The 16,420-nt window shown below is 41.2% G+C and overlaps 1 protein-coding gene across 2 annotated transcripts; it reads left to right on the top strand.

Annotated features, from left to right (window-relative positions):
* Window positions 1-754: 754 nt before the first annotated feature.
* Window positions 755-9,922, top strand: rbm12 (RNA binding motif protein 12). Of its 2 annotated transcripts, XM_042404182.1 has the most exons (3): window positions 755-878; window positions 4,411-4,479; window positions 5,794-9,922. In XM_042404182.1, exon 3 carries the CDS (start codon window positions 5,822-5,824, stop codon window positions 8,528-8,530), a length of 2,709 nt encoding a protein of 902 aa, XP_042260116.1. In that variant the 5' UTR covers window positions 755-878; window positions 4,411-4,479; window positions 5,794-5,821; the 3' UTR covers window positions 8,531-9,922. The 2 variants fall into 2 exon arrangements, with proteins under 2 accessions (XP_042260116.1, XP_042260120.1); XM_042404186.1 differs by lacking the exon at window positions 4,411-4,479.
* The last annotated feature ends 6,498 nt before the right edge of the window (window positions 9,923-16,420 follow it).

Genomic DNA, 16,420 nt, shown 5'->3' with positions numbered 1-16,420 from the left:
GAAATACAAAATAGATGGACAATAATAAAAGTACAGTAAAAAGATGTATTTAAAATAAAGGCAATTCTATGTTTTCAAAGATGTAATTAATCAGTTTAACATATATTCTTTTTGTCTTGAAGAGATTTTAAAAAGTTGAAAAAATATGTGAAATCATGAAAGAAAAGAGAAAATAATGGTAATTTCTTCTTCTTCTTCTTCTTTTTAAAAAAGGACATTTGTGAATTAAAAAAAAAACTCATTCCAACTCCATTATAATCATCACATTAACACTAAAATCAGTTTTAGGGTCTTTACATCCAAAATACATTATAACATCTTTAACAAAGTTTAAAATTATGTTTATAATAGAAATGACAACTAAAATCTGACCAAAATCTGGCAACAAAGTTGAAAAAAGAAGAGTGAGTGATTCATTTTCATTTTTATAAGGAGTGAAACAGACATTAGTGGGTTTATGTTATGTAGGATTTGTAAAGGTATTTCATTACATTAAGAAATATAGTAGATCATACAGGGCAGGAATGGAGTTTAAAATCACCACTGAGCACAGGACAGTGGTAGCTGGTATGATATATAAGAGGCAGGATCAGGAAAAAGGGTGTGGTTTTTTTAAATATTTTTTTTATATATACCAATCAGTATTCAGATGATCTAATGTCATGAATCTACATATTTTGGCACAGTACCTGGCGGTATGCATTTTAAAATTCGTTTGCGATCTATATACAGAAAGAAGAAGAAGAAGTCTCGTCATCACGAAGCTCTCGCGGTGTTTGCGCCGACATTTCGTGCAGCAGCCTGCAGAGAGAAGAGAAGCGAAGAGAAGAGCTCCGTTCATGAATTAAACCTCAGTGTGTTTGTTCACAGATTCCTCGGTAAGAATCCAGCAGCGGCAGTCCGCTCAGTGACACACTCACACCGGGAGCCGCTGAAAGCTCGCGCCCTGTCCGCTGCTCCGCACCGACACACACACACAAAGCAGGGTTCACCCACAGCTAGGTTGGCTAACGGAGCGTTAGCCAGGCAGCTAAGCTAAAGTAGCTACATGCAGTAACATTATTTCTGCTGGGAACTAGCTAGTTAGCTACGATGTTAGGGTTTCGCTGCAGAGGCTTCATATATTTGTTAATATGATGACTGCTTGGTCAAAATCTTTAGGCAGGTTTGTTTCAAATGGTGTTTTGTCCGGGAGCTGATATCTAACGTTAGCTACCTAACCGATATAACATTGTTTTTTGTGTGTTTTTCAGTGCGGGTTAGCTATTTTTTAAAATTTTCTTCACTGTGTGAACTGATGAGGAGGAAGGAGGTGTGTGTGTTTGAGCCAAGCCCCTAGGAACAGCACTGGGCTTTGAGGCCAGTTTGACATAGTGGCCAAACCGTGGAATTACGCACAATTTTGTCTTCAGCTCAGTTTCAGTCGCTGCACAGCAGAGACGACAAGCAAGAGCCCCCCTCCCTTATGACGTCACATCTACCACAACTTGAGCTGGGGAAATGAACAGGCAGGTGGTTGTTGAGGATGTAATGATGGTTGTCATGGAGACATTCTGTTAAAGATGTAATGGTGGTTGTCAAGGAGACATCCTGTTAAAGCTGAACTGATGGTTGTCAGGGAAACATTCTCTGTTATTGTGTGGTCACACACTGAAACTGTTCTGACACAGGTGCCGGTTTACTGACTGTGGCTCCCTTTCAGACATGGAATCTGTAAAAAATAAATAAAAAAAAGGCTGTTTGTCATCCAAACAAACTCTCTGTTATGTAAATTATAACAGACATTAAGAGAGAGCTGCAATGCTGTCAAGAGGGAGCAGTGTGGTGTTTTAATTATGAGCATCATCTTTTGCATGAGGAAGGCTCGACCTACTTCTCACTAGTCTAACCAATTCTCTAAATCTCCAAATAAGTAACATGATTTGATCTTTTTATTAGATAGAACATCAATTTCTGTGGCATATTTTATGCAGTCTCAAATGTAGGGCTGCAACTAACCATTATTTTTTGATTTATCTGTTATTTTCTCGAATTAATAGATTAGTTGTTTGGTCCAGAAAATGTGAGAAAATGTGAATCACTGTTTCCTAGAGCCAAAGATGACATCTTCAAATGTGTTGTTTTGTCCTGACCAACAGTCCACAACCTAAAGATATTCACTTTACTGTCATAGAGGACTAAAGAAACCAGGATATGTTCACATTTGAGAAGATACAGACTTTTTTTTTCTCCTTAAAAATCAGTTTTTTTTCTTCTGAAAATGCATTTAGACAAATGGTTTGATAAATGTTGTGGTTTCATAAATTGTGTTTTAACCTCTTTCCTAGCATTCACACCAATGGAGGAAGAGGCTGATCAGACATGAGAAGAATCTCCTCACAGTGTGATTTATCAAAGTGATTACTTTTATTTAGTTGTTTCATTAACTTATTGATTAAAAAGAGATTTGACCTGGTCAGATTGCTATTCTGACTTTTTCCTAAAAGTAATTTGGAGGTATATTTAAACATGCGACTGACACATAAAACATCCTGAGCATATATGTATTGAGGCGCATGTCTGAAAGGGGTTACAGTGGAGTCAGTGAATGATTCCTTATATGATGAATCCCATACTGTCTGGAAAATGAGACTATTGACTTTAAGACAGTTTCCTGTACATTAGTTCCTGTTCCTGTTTTTGTCCTGTGTTAATTACAGTGCAGGATGTGCGGGTCAGTGGTGCTTTGCACAAGCAGAACCAGAAAATGTATCGGTCACTTGTGAAATTGATGGAGCAATAAGGTGAAACAAAAGGCTGTGTGCTCCATGCTTCATCACTCCAGATCCTGTCTTATTGTCCTATCTGTTGAGGTTTGAAGTTGGCTGATATGTGGAGATTCCCTAAACTTTGTTCTAAAAGAGATTCTGTTCTCGTGTTTTTGAGGTTTTTAGAGCATCAGTGGTGCTCCATTCTTCTTGTTCAGTTCCACTCTGTTCGCTGTGTTTTTGGGGTTGATGACAAGAATTGGACAGATATGTGTTTCAGCTTTAAACTGAGAAATCAAGGCAGTCTTTTGCTCTTTAATGCTGTATTTTAAATGTAAATGTCTTTCTGGTTTTCTGGCTGTTTGAAGGAGATTCCTTTCTGTCTTCTATCAGCTCAATTGTGTTTCTTATTTTACGTGAATGCAAGCTGCAGCTTCAGTTGATCCGTTTCACTTCACTCTTGATACTCTGGTTGTTTCTCTTACACTTATTAGCTGTTGCAGTTTCTTCTCCTGCTGTGCTTTATTCTCTTGCTGCTGTTGATGCTTCACAGACAAGTTAGCAGGTTGACACCCAGATGATTGGATGTGCAGGTTGAAAATCCATAAAGTCACTTCTGAAGAAGGAAATGATTTGTCTATGCTTAAGGTTGAGAACTGAAATCTGTGACGTTTATGTTGATGATGATGATGATGTCAGGAATTGTGTTGAAAGGTCTGGTGAGCTGTAGGTAGCAGCCTCACATCCAGACCAGGATTTTAAAAAGTTTGTATTTGCAACACACAGTGATTGTCATGTCAGATATCAGAGACCATAATATATAGTCTGACGGCCCTGGATCAGGGTTAGATAGAGCACAGAAACCTGAGGATGTGTCTGAGGATCCAGAGATGGTTGTGAAGGATTGTGGAAGCAGTGAGCATTGCTCCACTTGCTGTTGCTCTGCATCTCTCTTCTGTTTGCTTTCTCTTCTGATCAGCTGCTCTCTTTCGTGCCGTGCTGGCAATCAGCTGCTGATGTTGCTCTGGTTTACATAATGCCAATGTTGCTCTGGTTGATAAAATGCTAATATTGCTGTGGTTGACATGACGCTGATGTTGCTCTGGTTGACATGTACCTGACATTGCTTTTGTTAAAAAGTTTATGATGTTTCTCTTTTTGCTCCGGTTGATGAGTTACTGCTGTTGCTCCTGTCGACATGATATTGATGTGTTGTTCACTGTATTGCAGATTTGCTGTTTGGCCTTTTTCTCATGTTGTTCAGCAACCAGTTGCTGAAGTACTGTCTGCTGAGTTGGTGCTGCTGGAGGGTTGAGGAAACAGCTGGATCTGTCCGGCGGACCCCTGCCTTGTTGCTGGCAGCCTGGTTGCTGGGTAGTTTGATGGGTGTTTGCAGGATGTTGCTGGCTGATTGATTGGTTGCTTGTTGAGATCAGTGAAACTTCTGTAGCTCAGCGTGTCCTATCTTCAGTTTACTTCAGTTGTCTACTTGGTGTACACTGTCAGAGTTAGTCATGATGGGTTTTTGTTTTAAGCACCACCCGCCAAATGCTGAAAACACCAACGCACATGTCGGTCACCAGAAGCTAATGTTAAACGTCCTCTGTAAAATTCCATCAAGATGTTTTGAACAGGAATGTTTGTTTTCTGACCTTTTCACCAGGTTTCAGTGTCCTGCAGAAACCCCCTGTCCATTATACAGTGAAACTATACAGACAGCTTAGTTGCCTTGGTGAGTTGAAAGTTGCATGAGATTCATAAAGGTTTACTGCACGAAATGTTTCCAATTCAGCCACAACTATGAGCATTATCTTTGTACTGCATGGTAGACAAAAGTAAGGTTTATTTTAAATTTTAAATTACACACAACTTCTCAGTCACAGGGGCTGATACGCAGAGAAATTGTTGAGATTTATGGCCTCAGTAATCTTCAGACAAAATAGGTTGTACGACATGTTGTTGGATGTCTCATTTTCTGTTCCACCTTTGGAAATTGGGTCTCAGATGCTGTTAGACAATCTGACAAGCACTTAGTTTGAAGCATACTGAGGACTTAAATTTCCATTAATATAAGTTGCATCAAAAATGTTAACACTGGTGTTAGGCTGAGCTGTTTTACTGAAATACACAGGGGAATGGATTTAACTCTTAACTATAATAAACCAGAAGGTACGTCAAAGGTTTGCGAAAACACTTCAGATAGAACAGCAACTGTTTTCTTATAACAAACCAATCAGACTTCACTGGAACAAAGTAATAGAATGTGACTTGCGTGGTGCATGCTTGCTTTCGGATCAAGAAAATGGGTACAGTTAGCTAGCCAGCAAAACATAAGCTTGGCCAAACTAAAAAATTAATATCACAGACAAATGTTTCAGTCCATTTTTCACTATGCAACACATTTTCCCTGTTTACATAGCTCGGAATTTATATCAGACAAATGAGGAGAAGATGTATATTTTTTTCCTCTGGTAAATTTTCTTTTCTTCACTGTGTGTCTTGTCTCTATCCCCTGTAAGATCTTAGCTATTATGGTTTTTTGTTGACATCTATTCCACTCTTTAATTCCTTTATTCCTTGCCTTTGTTTCTTTCACAGCTCTTGCAAAACTGATGGTCAGTGAAGCTATGTTGATGCCTATATTGCTTCTATTTCGGTCTAACAAACAGTCTGATGTGCAGCATGATCTCATGTTTTTCAAAGAGCTCAAACAAGTTTATCAAACTTATTCAAGGCTGCAGATGGCTGGAGACTGTTTCAATTTAGCTTTTTTTCCAGTTTCCTGCAAATGTTGCTATCTTTTCACCCCCATTCCCCAAACCCCTTCCAAACACACCACTGGTTTCCAAATGTCAGGACCCCAAAATGGGTGTACAAACTTTTTTTAAAGTGATCTCTGGTTTATTGGATAAAGAAACGTAAACAATGTTGGCCAAGTCTTTATTGGCCTGTAAAGTTAGGTCTGAGTTTCCTGAGGAAACATCTGGAAACCACTGGTCTTCCTCTTTCTGCTCATCATCTGACAGTAGTGTTGCTCTCTCCCCAGGTTGTAGGCCTGTTGTTTAGCAGTCAGTATGGCGGTAGTCATCAGGCTGCAAGGTCTGCCCATAGTGGCCGGCACCATGGACATCAGACACTTCTTCTCTGGCCTCACCATCCCTGATGGGGGAGTACACATCGTGGGGGGTGAGCATGGCGAGGCCTTCATTGTCTTTGCCACTGACGAGGATGCTCGGCTGGGGATGATGCGTACAGGCGGGGCCATCAAGGGCTCTAAAGTGTCATTATTGCTCAGCAGCAAGACAGAAATGCAGAACATGATTGAGTTGAGCCGCCGCAGGTTTGAGGCTGGGGCGGGTGCTGTGGAGACAGCTGCACCTACAGCAGGAAATGCCAACCGGCAAACTGGTGCCGCTCCTATACCCACAGTGCAGCCTGGGGCAGGGGGGAGAAGTGGTAGCCATGGAAACCAGGGTTTCAGTAACACCCCGGCCTCAGTGACGGCACCAAGCTCATCTCAGGAGCCAACAAGCAACAAGGCAGTGGCTAGCCTGGCCAGCGTGGTGCCCAGCTTCCCCAACAGCTACAGCTCTGCCCCCACTGTCACCACAGCTCTGGCATCGCTCAATGCAGGCCCCCCACCCATGCCTCCTCTTCCCAGCATGCCCTCCATGCCCCCTATGCCCACACTGCCCACCATTCCAGTTCCTCCTCCAGTATCTTCCCTCCCCCCGGTCCCTACTGTCTCCCCTCTTTCCCAAGGACCCCCAGTGCCACCTATGTCCCACCTCCCCCACATGTCCTCCCTTCCTCCCTTCAACCCCTCCTTACCTCCTCCTGCAGGACTGGGCTCAGGCCTCCCCTTAGGAACCCCCAACCCAATGCTGTTCAACCCTCTGTCCCCTCTGGCCTCTCTTGGCCTCCAGGCCCACATGAAGGCTGCTGCTGCTGCAGCCACTGGAGTGGCCAGTCCAGATGAGATGTTTGTCCTCTTGCAGAACCTCCCATTCTCCTGCTCAGAGGTGGAGGTCAGGGAGTTTTTCAGGGGTCTGGGGGTGGACGGGGTTCGTTTGCTTAGAGATGGGCAGGGTCGGCCAACTGGCAGGGCTATGGTAAAATTCTTCTCGCCTCAGGACAGCTTTGAAGCTGTTAAGCGGGGAGGTGGCATGATGGGTCAAAGGTTCATTGAGATTACCCCGGGTTCTGAGAGGCAATGGGCTAGCCTCAATAACAGCATGATAGGCCATACTCCCCACAATATCAGTAAATCAAATAACAGCCATGAGTCACAGGACCAGCAGCACCGCCGTGGCAATGCTGGTGCAGGAGGCCGGGATCAGCGAGGAAGGTCACGATCTCCTCATCGGCAGGAGTTCTGCGTCTACCTGAAGGGCCTTCCTTATGAGGCTGACAAGAAACAGATTAAGGAGTTCTTTAAGAATTTGGCCATTGTGGAGGACAGCATCTATATTGCCTATGGGCCAAACGGGCGAGCCACAGGAGAGGGCTTTCTTGAGTTCAAAACAGAACAGGACTACAAGACTGCTCTGGGTGCTCACATGCAGTATATGGGCACCCGCTTCATCCAGGTCCATCCAATCAGCCGCAAGGGAATGCTCGAAAAGATTGACATGATCCGCAAACGTGAAGCAGCACAGGGTGATGGCAAGAACCAGGATGGCTTGAAAGCTCCAAGGAACTGTGCTCATATCACCAACATCCCTTACAATGTCTCCAAGAAGGATGTCCGTGCCTTCTTGGAGGGGGTGGGGCTTTATGAGGATACCTTGAAGGTTCTGACAGATAGCCATGGCAACGGTTTAGGGCAAGCTATCTTCCAGCTGCGGACTGAGGAAGATGCCCGCAAAGCTGAAAGACTGCACCGCCAGAAACTCAACGGTCGTGATGCCTTTGTTCACTTGGTGACCTTTGAGCAGATGAAGGAAATTGAGAGGAATCCTCCTCCTCAAAACAAAAGAGGGCAGCGAAATCAGAACCAGAACCAGCAGAACCAAAATCAAAACCAGCACCAGCAAGCTCAGCCTAGTCCCCAGCAACCCCAGATCAACCCGTTTGCTGGAATTAGTGGAGAAGAGTTTAACTTTCTCAGAAACACCATGGGGAACCTCAACAGTGCTCCCTTTGTGACTCCATTCTCAGCCCCAGGGAACGGACTGGCTGGCCCTCCTCCTCTCCCTCCTCTGGCAGCAGGGCTGGGAGACGTGAATCTGGGCGTTGCTCCACCGCTTGTTGCTGGTCTTCCTGGGGCTCCGATCCTGGAGCCACCTGGCTTTCGACCTGGAGCTGCAGCAGGAGCTCCGTTCAGCCAAGATGGGCTGAGAGGCTTGGTGCCCTTTGACAATGCCAACAGAAAAGTAGGTGGAGGAGGACAGAACCGAGGGGGAGGGGCTAACAACAACCAAGGTCGTCCAGGGGCTGGGGCTACTGGTGGACAGCAAGGGTTCTCTCCAGGACCTGATGGTCTCCGTAACCAGCCGGCTCCTGGAGGAGCCAACAATCCCAACAGTCAACGTGGTGCCGCTGGCCCGACAATTGTAAAGCTTCAGAACATGCCCTTCACTGTAACTGTGGACGAGATCATGGACTTCTTCTATGGATACCAGGTGCTGCCAGGCTCAGTCTGCCTGCAGTTCAGTGAGAAAGGCCTGCCAACTGGTGAGGCCATGGTGGCCTTCCAGAACCATGAGGAGGCTGCTGCCGCCGTCATGGACCTAAATGACCGACCTATTGGAGCGCGTAAGGTCAAGATTTGCCTGGGTTAAAGCCCCACCCAAAAAAGACTGACTTTTGACTGTGGATAACAGACATTAATCCTACCTGGATCAACCATCCAGGTCAAACAAAACCAACGCAAACTATACCTGATCCAGGATCCAAACCCCACTGTTAGCAGCCCGGTTTAGACCTTGCCCTGTCCACTTGATGTCAGTATTACTGAAGCTCCTCCTTTGTGTGTAGATAATGGCAGGTAAGCTCCGCCCCCTGCACTCTGTCTTGTAGGAAGAATCTGATCCAGACTTTGCTCTTTCCTGCAGCTCCACCAGTGACTCTGGTAGCACAAAATTATGATGATGATAATGATGACGATGACATTGGCATGATGTTGGTCCTTTCTTACTGTGTTTCCATGATAATCTAGCTTTTTGTCTAGTGATGTCCAGAGCTGGGACATGTTGAACATATTCACCTGTTTTGTTGCCATGGTAAAATGATGATTACAGTGAAGCTGATCTATGCGCTCAAATATGCTGTGCTGCTGGGGTTTAAAATTTACATGCTCTGTTGCTATGGCATTATCTTTACATGCTTTGTTGCTATGGTAAGATGATGATGATGATGATGATGAAAACCCCTGGTATGTTGCCATGATAAAATGTTTATTCTATCTTGCTATGGTAAAATCTTTACATGTTCTGTTGCTATGTTAAAACCTTTACATGCTCTATTGCTATGGTAAACTCTCTACATGCTCTGTTGCTATGGTAAAACATGCTGTAGATGAAAAGCTTTTCTACCACAGTGAAATGTTGGTGCTCTGTTGCTATCCTCTTCACATTCTCTGTTGCTATGGCAAAATTATGATAAAAGCTATGTTGCCATTATCAAATGTTTATGCTCTGTTGCTTTGGTGAAATGTTGACATGCCCCTTTTCTATGGTTAAAATATATTGACATCAAGCTTTGTTTACCGTGAAAGGTCAACACTGTATTGGCCATCATAAAATGATAATTATTTCTCTTACTATGGTAACCTCTTGACAGCTGTGCTCTGTTGCTATGAAGATGATGTGAGATGGAGAGATTGCTGACTCATGTTTTATTCTGTAAATTATGACTTTGGGCTGCTGAATTCTTTTCCTCTGTCACATTTTTCTGATGTTGCTGTGTTTGGACAATGCCACCCCCCAACTCCTCCTTCCCACTGCACAAGCGCAATAGGTGTTTGGACTGTAGAGCGCTGAGATGAAGTCAATAGAATTTTTAGTTTGGTAGATTTTTATTATATGTATGTTTGATAATGTTATGGATGTTTCCACCTTAAACATATTTTTTGTTTCTACTGTCTGTGTGAACAAACCTGTATGATGGTATAACCATACATGATGTGGAGTCTCCTTTGCTTTGGCTAATAAAAAAAATGTTCCTGAAGCACATCTCCTCACCCAAGATCAGCTTTCTCTGACTGTCTCCTCCTCACTGTCTGATGACGGAAATTTATCTGATTCATTAGTCCATTTTTGAATAACCAAGTCACTTGTTTCTTCATTGTTAAAACTTGAATGGAAGACCAGGTTGGTTCTGTGTGGAATACAGGCAACCTTCATGACCTACACTTTGATCCAGGAAATGGCTCCAGGTTGTGCCTCATGTAATCACCACTTTTACATTTGAGACTTCAAATCAAATCGAAATTTGACTTCAAATCAAAATTAAAACAACAAAACTACCATACCGCCTCTGCTAACAGCAAGGACCAATGTTCAACTTCTGTGACTCAGATGTAATCATTGGCAAAGTTCTCAAATATAAAAACAAAGACACATGAGAGGTTTAAACAGGTTCAGGTCACCCTTTCCCGTTAAAGTTGGTAAATCTGTTCTGTAGGATCATGAATCTGGTTTGCATTTCCATGCTGACATTAAACCAAACTATACAGTTTGTGTGTGTTCAGTCTGTGAATCCTGGCATACTTTACCATACCTGCCTGGTTGAGAAGTTTTCCCCTGTACTGTCTCCCAGCATTAGTGAACGCCTCCACATTTATGCTAACAGTTATGCAAGTGTACAGGCTAACTAAACTAGCAGGGAAGCTAATGGCTGATGGGCCAACATGGAGTCAAGCAGCACATTTTATTGGATTGATTTGGCATGATTTAGTGTTTTGCGTCAGACAAAAACAGCCACCGGGTCTCATCAATGTTCCTGATGTTCTAGGTGTTTCATGCTACAGGAGCTGAGAGCTGCTGAGGCGATATAAAGTTTTTTAGATCCCTTGTGTTCATGGTAGGAATTTGTTTCGGAACTACCTTTGCAATAACTTCATATAGCTACTTGTGCTATGATCACAGCCAGTGGCTGCAGCTATTGTTATAGTTTGGACGTCCTCCAGAAATATGGATCAGAGGAAATAACAAAAAGTATTGTGAGGTAACACTTAAGTCCTGCAAATGAATGTAAAAGATGTTCACTGTGATCTTTGTTTTGTCAAGAAAATGCCCACATAGATGAATGGTGCTCATATTTAGGTTTTTAATTCAGTTATCTCTAAGCAAAGATTTGATCATCACATTCATGGAAACAGTTTAATGGTGATCAGGAGAAAACTAACGTCTCAGAATAGGTTTCTGTCCTTCATGCTCAATGCAAGTGGGATTTATCATGTAGTCTGTTCCCTTTCTTAGCCTCAGAACAAAGCTAAAATACAAAGAGGCCTGTACAGAATGTAACGGTTATCAACATCATTTATACCCAGATAATGACATATAACTATAAAACATAATTACCATAAAGATAAAACAATTAAGATTTTATTTCAGTATAAATAACCTACATATTATCAGTCAGCTGTTATCGGCTTCTGTGAGGTGCTTCAATAAAACTGTTTAGGCCACACATATAGTCTGATATATGAAAGAGGCGTCAGTGGAGGAAGGTAGTTAATTCACCCACATGCTTGATTTTTGTCTGAAGAGGAGCCGACTCCGTACAGGAAATGGCTGATCTCCAAACAAGTACACAGATAAGAGTGTTTGCCTGGTTGCATGCAGTGTTGAAGTGTGTATGTTTGTGTACGTGAGATAGATGAACAGGTCTTAATAAAGTGAAGTGAAACACTTTTTAGACAAATGATTGTTGATAAGAATGATTGTGTGTGTGTGTGTGTTATCGGACCTGGTGTGTGGAGAAAAGGACAAAAATGCAATGGAAATAAAAGAAAAATCCTGATGTGACACTTGGCTTCTGCAAAGGATGTGAGTCTGGTGAACAGTGTGTTGTGGGACAGGGGTAAAATGATCACTAAATGACTAATGAGCTGTCAATCAATCACCTGCCGATGCCCCCCCTCCCCCCCATACTTACCAATAGACAGACAGACAGAAAGCGGGACTTGCAGGTGAGTGACAGACAAAGATACACATGAGAAATAAAAGATTCTGTATCAACAATAGCCTATAAATGTTCTGTTGTAGCCTGTAGACGATCATCATCAATAACAGTCTTAGATTCACCTTGAAGAACCATAGAGGACAGGTAACAAAGGGAGACAGGGCCTGTAGATGGTAATTGGCACATGATATGCTGTATGGTACATGGTAGTCTGTAGATTATAGAGTTTAGACAGTAGATGGTAGCGTCTAGACCAGTGGTTCTCAAACTTCTTCACGTCAAGGACCCCTAAACTGACCACCAACCCCCTCAAGGACTCCTGAAGGTCCCCGGACCCCACTTTGAAAGCCACTGGTCTAGATAGTAGATGGTAGCATTCAGACAGTAGATAGTAGTCTGTAGATGGTCGCCTGTATATGGTAGTGTTTAGACAGTAAATGGTGGAAAGTAGAAGTTAGCCTTGAGACAGTAGATGGCATAAAGTTTGATGAAGCGATAGGTTTATGTGACGGTTTTCTAAATTCTTCTCAACACAGCATGTCTCAGCCTATGCAGTAGTTCAGTCCTGACCTGTAGAAATTTAATCAAATTGGTCTTTAATTAAGCTACAGTCAAAGCTTGCACCTCAACTCCTTATCAGACATCTTGTCTCTCAATGACTTGCAAAAAACCAACAGATAATGAAAACAGGGTGTTAAAAAAGGAAGGACAGAACCATGTTTATCTTGACCCCCTTTTCCCCTCAATTTTAGACCAGTGTCTCCTTTACAATTAAACAGGTTCTGTCTGAGGATAATATAATCATTTCATTGTTAGTCTTTGTGAGACATGAAACTCAAAATAACACTAATGCAAGTGGTATAGTATTATTTAATCTATTGTTATTCCATCTATTTTTCACATGGTAACTATTAGACCACAGTCTGACCTGGTGCAGAACAAAGCATGGGATCATTTTGTTCTCAGTATTATAGCTTATTGATTATGATCTTCATGTTTTTGACAGGTTTTCTCAAAATTTAAGCATGGACCTGCAGATCTTTGGATACTCAGCCGAATTTAAAAGAAAACCTCTGAGTTTGAATAGTTGAGACAAACAGCTTGAGTTGGAGACAGTGGAGGGTTCAGCTGAAAGTAAGAGGTTCAACTAAAAATGTGAGCAGTTTTTTCTAAGAAATGGATCATTAGAGGATGTGATGATGATGATGTCAAAGATGGCTGAAGCAGGAGCTCAGTGTGTATGTGTGTGAGTGGGTGGGTATGACTTATGTCACTTTCAGGGACACACACCAGACTCAAGACCAGTTGATTGGGAACAGTTTGTGCAATTGGGGACAAAAGTTGTGTCCCAAATGGGTAAAAAGATGATTTTTGGATTAAGGTTAGGGTCAAGCAAGTAGTGGTTATGGTTAGGGTTAGGGTAAGTCTCCAGTAAATTAATGAAAATACCCCAAAAGTGACTTAAGTAAACCTATGTTTGTGTGTGAGATCTACAGGATTTAAAAGAACACTGGTTTTGTACATTATGCCCCTTTTCTCTCTCAGGACTGTATTTTTCTTTGGTTTGGTCTTTCATGTTCTTTTTTCTCATGCGATATGACGCTGCAGCTTTTTCTGACTTCACTGTGGTTCCACAGCAAAAGGATGAATAAAATTAAACTGTTGTTCTCTGTGAGGAGGTTGACTCATACTGTGATCAGTTTATTCTGTTCTTACTCTGTTACATCTGCCCTCAATTATACTCTTTGATCTTTGTAGTAGTTCATCAGGCTTATGAGATTCAGCAACAGTACTTCCGGTGTGAGTATCTACTCCTCAACATAAAAGCACACAAATGTACTTCATCATTCACAAAGTGAGCATGAAAGTTTATTCTTCACCTTGGAAACAAACAAAAGTAAACATTAAAAAATCTTAACTGAAGGTCCACTTACACTGTCTTCTACAGTGGATGACATTGTGGTCAGTTTTACTGCTATAATTTCAATACTATCTCTGTCACAAATGAGCATCTGCTGAGGAAGTCCTTAAGATATGGTTGAAAGCCCTGAGGGACAAAAACTAGCAAGTGGATGTTGAGCTAAGTTTTTGTTTAGTCAAAGTTCAAAGTGGCATAATGTGGTATTTTACACTCACCAAATTAAAGCACAGGTTAAAATTGATCTTAGCAAAATGAATTTAATAGGCTAAATTTAACACTATACAATTAATTTTTATTTGTTAATGCACAAACTGAATGTCCGAACACTGCTGTTTTTTTACACCTTTAGTGCTTGACCCGTGTTTGAATTTATTAACAAGCACTGAAAAAAACACTAATTATCATCCAGTAAAATGTTTTATCTGCTAAGTGAATTATTATTCATCAATAACCATATATAACCACATAGCATATGTATACTTATTTTGATATTTTATGTACCTTATACCACATTTAACGTATAATCTACAAATCATTTTTAGTTTCAAATAGGCACAATTTATCTGTTTTATTACTTATGATGAACAGAACAGGCAAATAAGACCATGAGATGATCTGATAAATTAATTCCCAAAAGAACTTGTTCATATTTTCTTATATGTTAAAAATGAGCAATTATAGTTACATCTTTTGTGTTATGGGTAAAAACTGACCGTATATACTTCCCTATGAAAAAAGGAGAAAAGTCAGTTTGACTTCCAAAAACAAAATTTGATTTGGTCAATCACACAACAAGTGTCATCTCTGGCATGATGTGTGTGCGTGTTTACATGCATGTGTTTGTGTGTGTGCGTTTGTGTTTGTGCATGTGTTGTGCAAGGTGTGTGGTGAGATGTGAAAAATTAAACGCAAGAAAGCCACAGCCTATATACTGCTAGACAAATTTCAGACTAAAGACCAGTTAATTGGGGACGGCTCATCCAATGGGGGACAACAGCTGTGTCCCCAATTGGTAAAAAGCTGATTTTTGGGTCAGTTGTTATGGTTACGGCTAGGGTAAGTCTCCAGGAAATGAATGCAAGTCTACATAATGTCCCCAGAAGTGATGTAGGTCAATGAGTGTGTGTGTGTGTTGTGCCAGATGTGTGGTGAGATGTGAGAAATAAATTGTAAGAATGCCACAGTCTATATAGTGCTATACAGCTGGGGAACAGGAAATGTGTGTGTGTGTGTGTGTGTGTGTGTGTCTGTCTGTCTGTAGGGCGTTAATGAAAGAGAGAGTGGGTGTGTGTGCATGAGATCATATTTCCTGCATGCCACTCTACAATTGAATTCAAGTCAATATGCTATCTTGGCATGAAACATAATTTTAATATTCCTACACAATATTATACTATTTTTATAGGATTTCATTACTGTTATTTTTTTTGTTGTATTTTTTGTTTTACATGATGGTTTGGCCACATTTACTATGTATTTCTCTGCATAAACAATCCATAATTACGACTGGGTCAAGTTTGACCCATAACCCAATAGATGTAACTTTTTTATAGTCATTAAAAAAAAGAAATTCAGTAGGCCATTGTAGAGGATGTAATGAAGCCTTGTTTTGATCAGAAAATAAAAAGTATGTTTCACACACCTAAACTTTAAAATAGGTCAGCTCAAAGTCATCCATGTTTTACAGCAGTAACATTTTAAATCTAAGTTACATCTTTGTTTTCATTGATTCTGGTTCAATACAAATATGCCAAATTTTTCAATAGCGGATTGGATTGTAAATTGTATTGCTGGACTTGACTTTTCTATCTGTGAAATGAGTCATAGTGCTGAACTGGAAACCACAGAAACCTGCATGTTTAGGCAAGAATAACAGCTTAAAATTTTTTTTTAAATGTATCTATGAAGAGAGCAGCGTCAGTGTTACAGGGCTAGAGAGACTATGAACTTCAATAAGATGTTTTTTGAGCAATCAGTCTGTCTGATCCTATTTACTTTGATTCCTTTTGTTATAATAAGCTGGACCCATGGTTGTATGATTGTTGTTGGTGCTGTAATTTGTTCAATTGATGACCATAAGACTTTGTGGCATACATTTGGCATACATAATTCAGAAGCTGGTGAAATAAGTTGTATTCATACTGACATTTAACGTTTGTAGACTCCGGTGAGCTTTATTTCTGCCACTGTTCTTGTTCCTACCCTACCTCCCAGTCATACTTCCAGTGTTTGTTTCTTTTTTTGTATGTGTGTGTGTAATTGTCTATATTGAGTTTTTTGTTATGAATATTCCTGAAGGCATGTAGAGGGATGCATAAGTCCAGGCCAGTAGGTGTTTTTTGATAATATAGCCATATATAATACAATTCATTCATCAGAAAGAACTTGTTCAGTGGCTAATTTTTATTTGGAATAGCACTTTCTTATATTTTGTGTATTAATGATTGATTGAGTGATCTAGTGGGCAACATTTTAAAGGAAGCAGGGCATTGCTATATCTGGTCGGAAGTGTTTCTTTTTCTGCGGCTACACCCAGTTTCTCTGAGGCCAGAGGGCGTGATTAACAGTCGTTCTATCCAATCAGAACGCGGTTATGCAACTACCTGTCCAATCAGGGCGCAGG

This window comes from Thunnus maccoyii, chromosome 3, assembly GCF_910596095.1.
Source record: "Thunnus maccoyii chromosome 3, fThuMac1.1, whole genome shotgun sequence".
NCBI classification, from domain to species: Eukaryota; Metazoa; Chordata; class Actinopteri; order Scombriformes; family Scombridae; genus Thunnus; species Thunnus maccoyii.
This window is presented reverse-complemented; position numbering and strand designations above follow the sequence as displayed.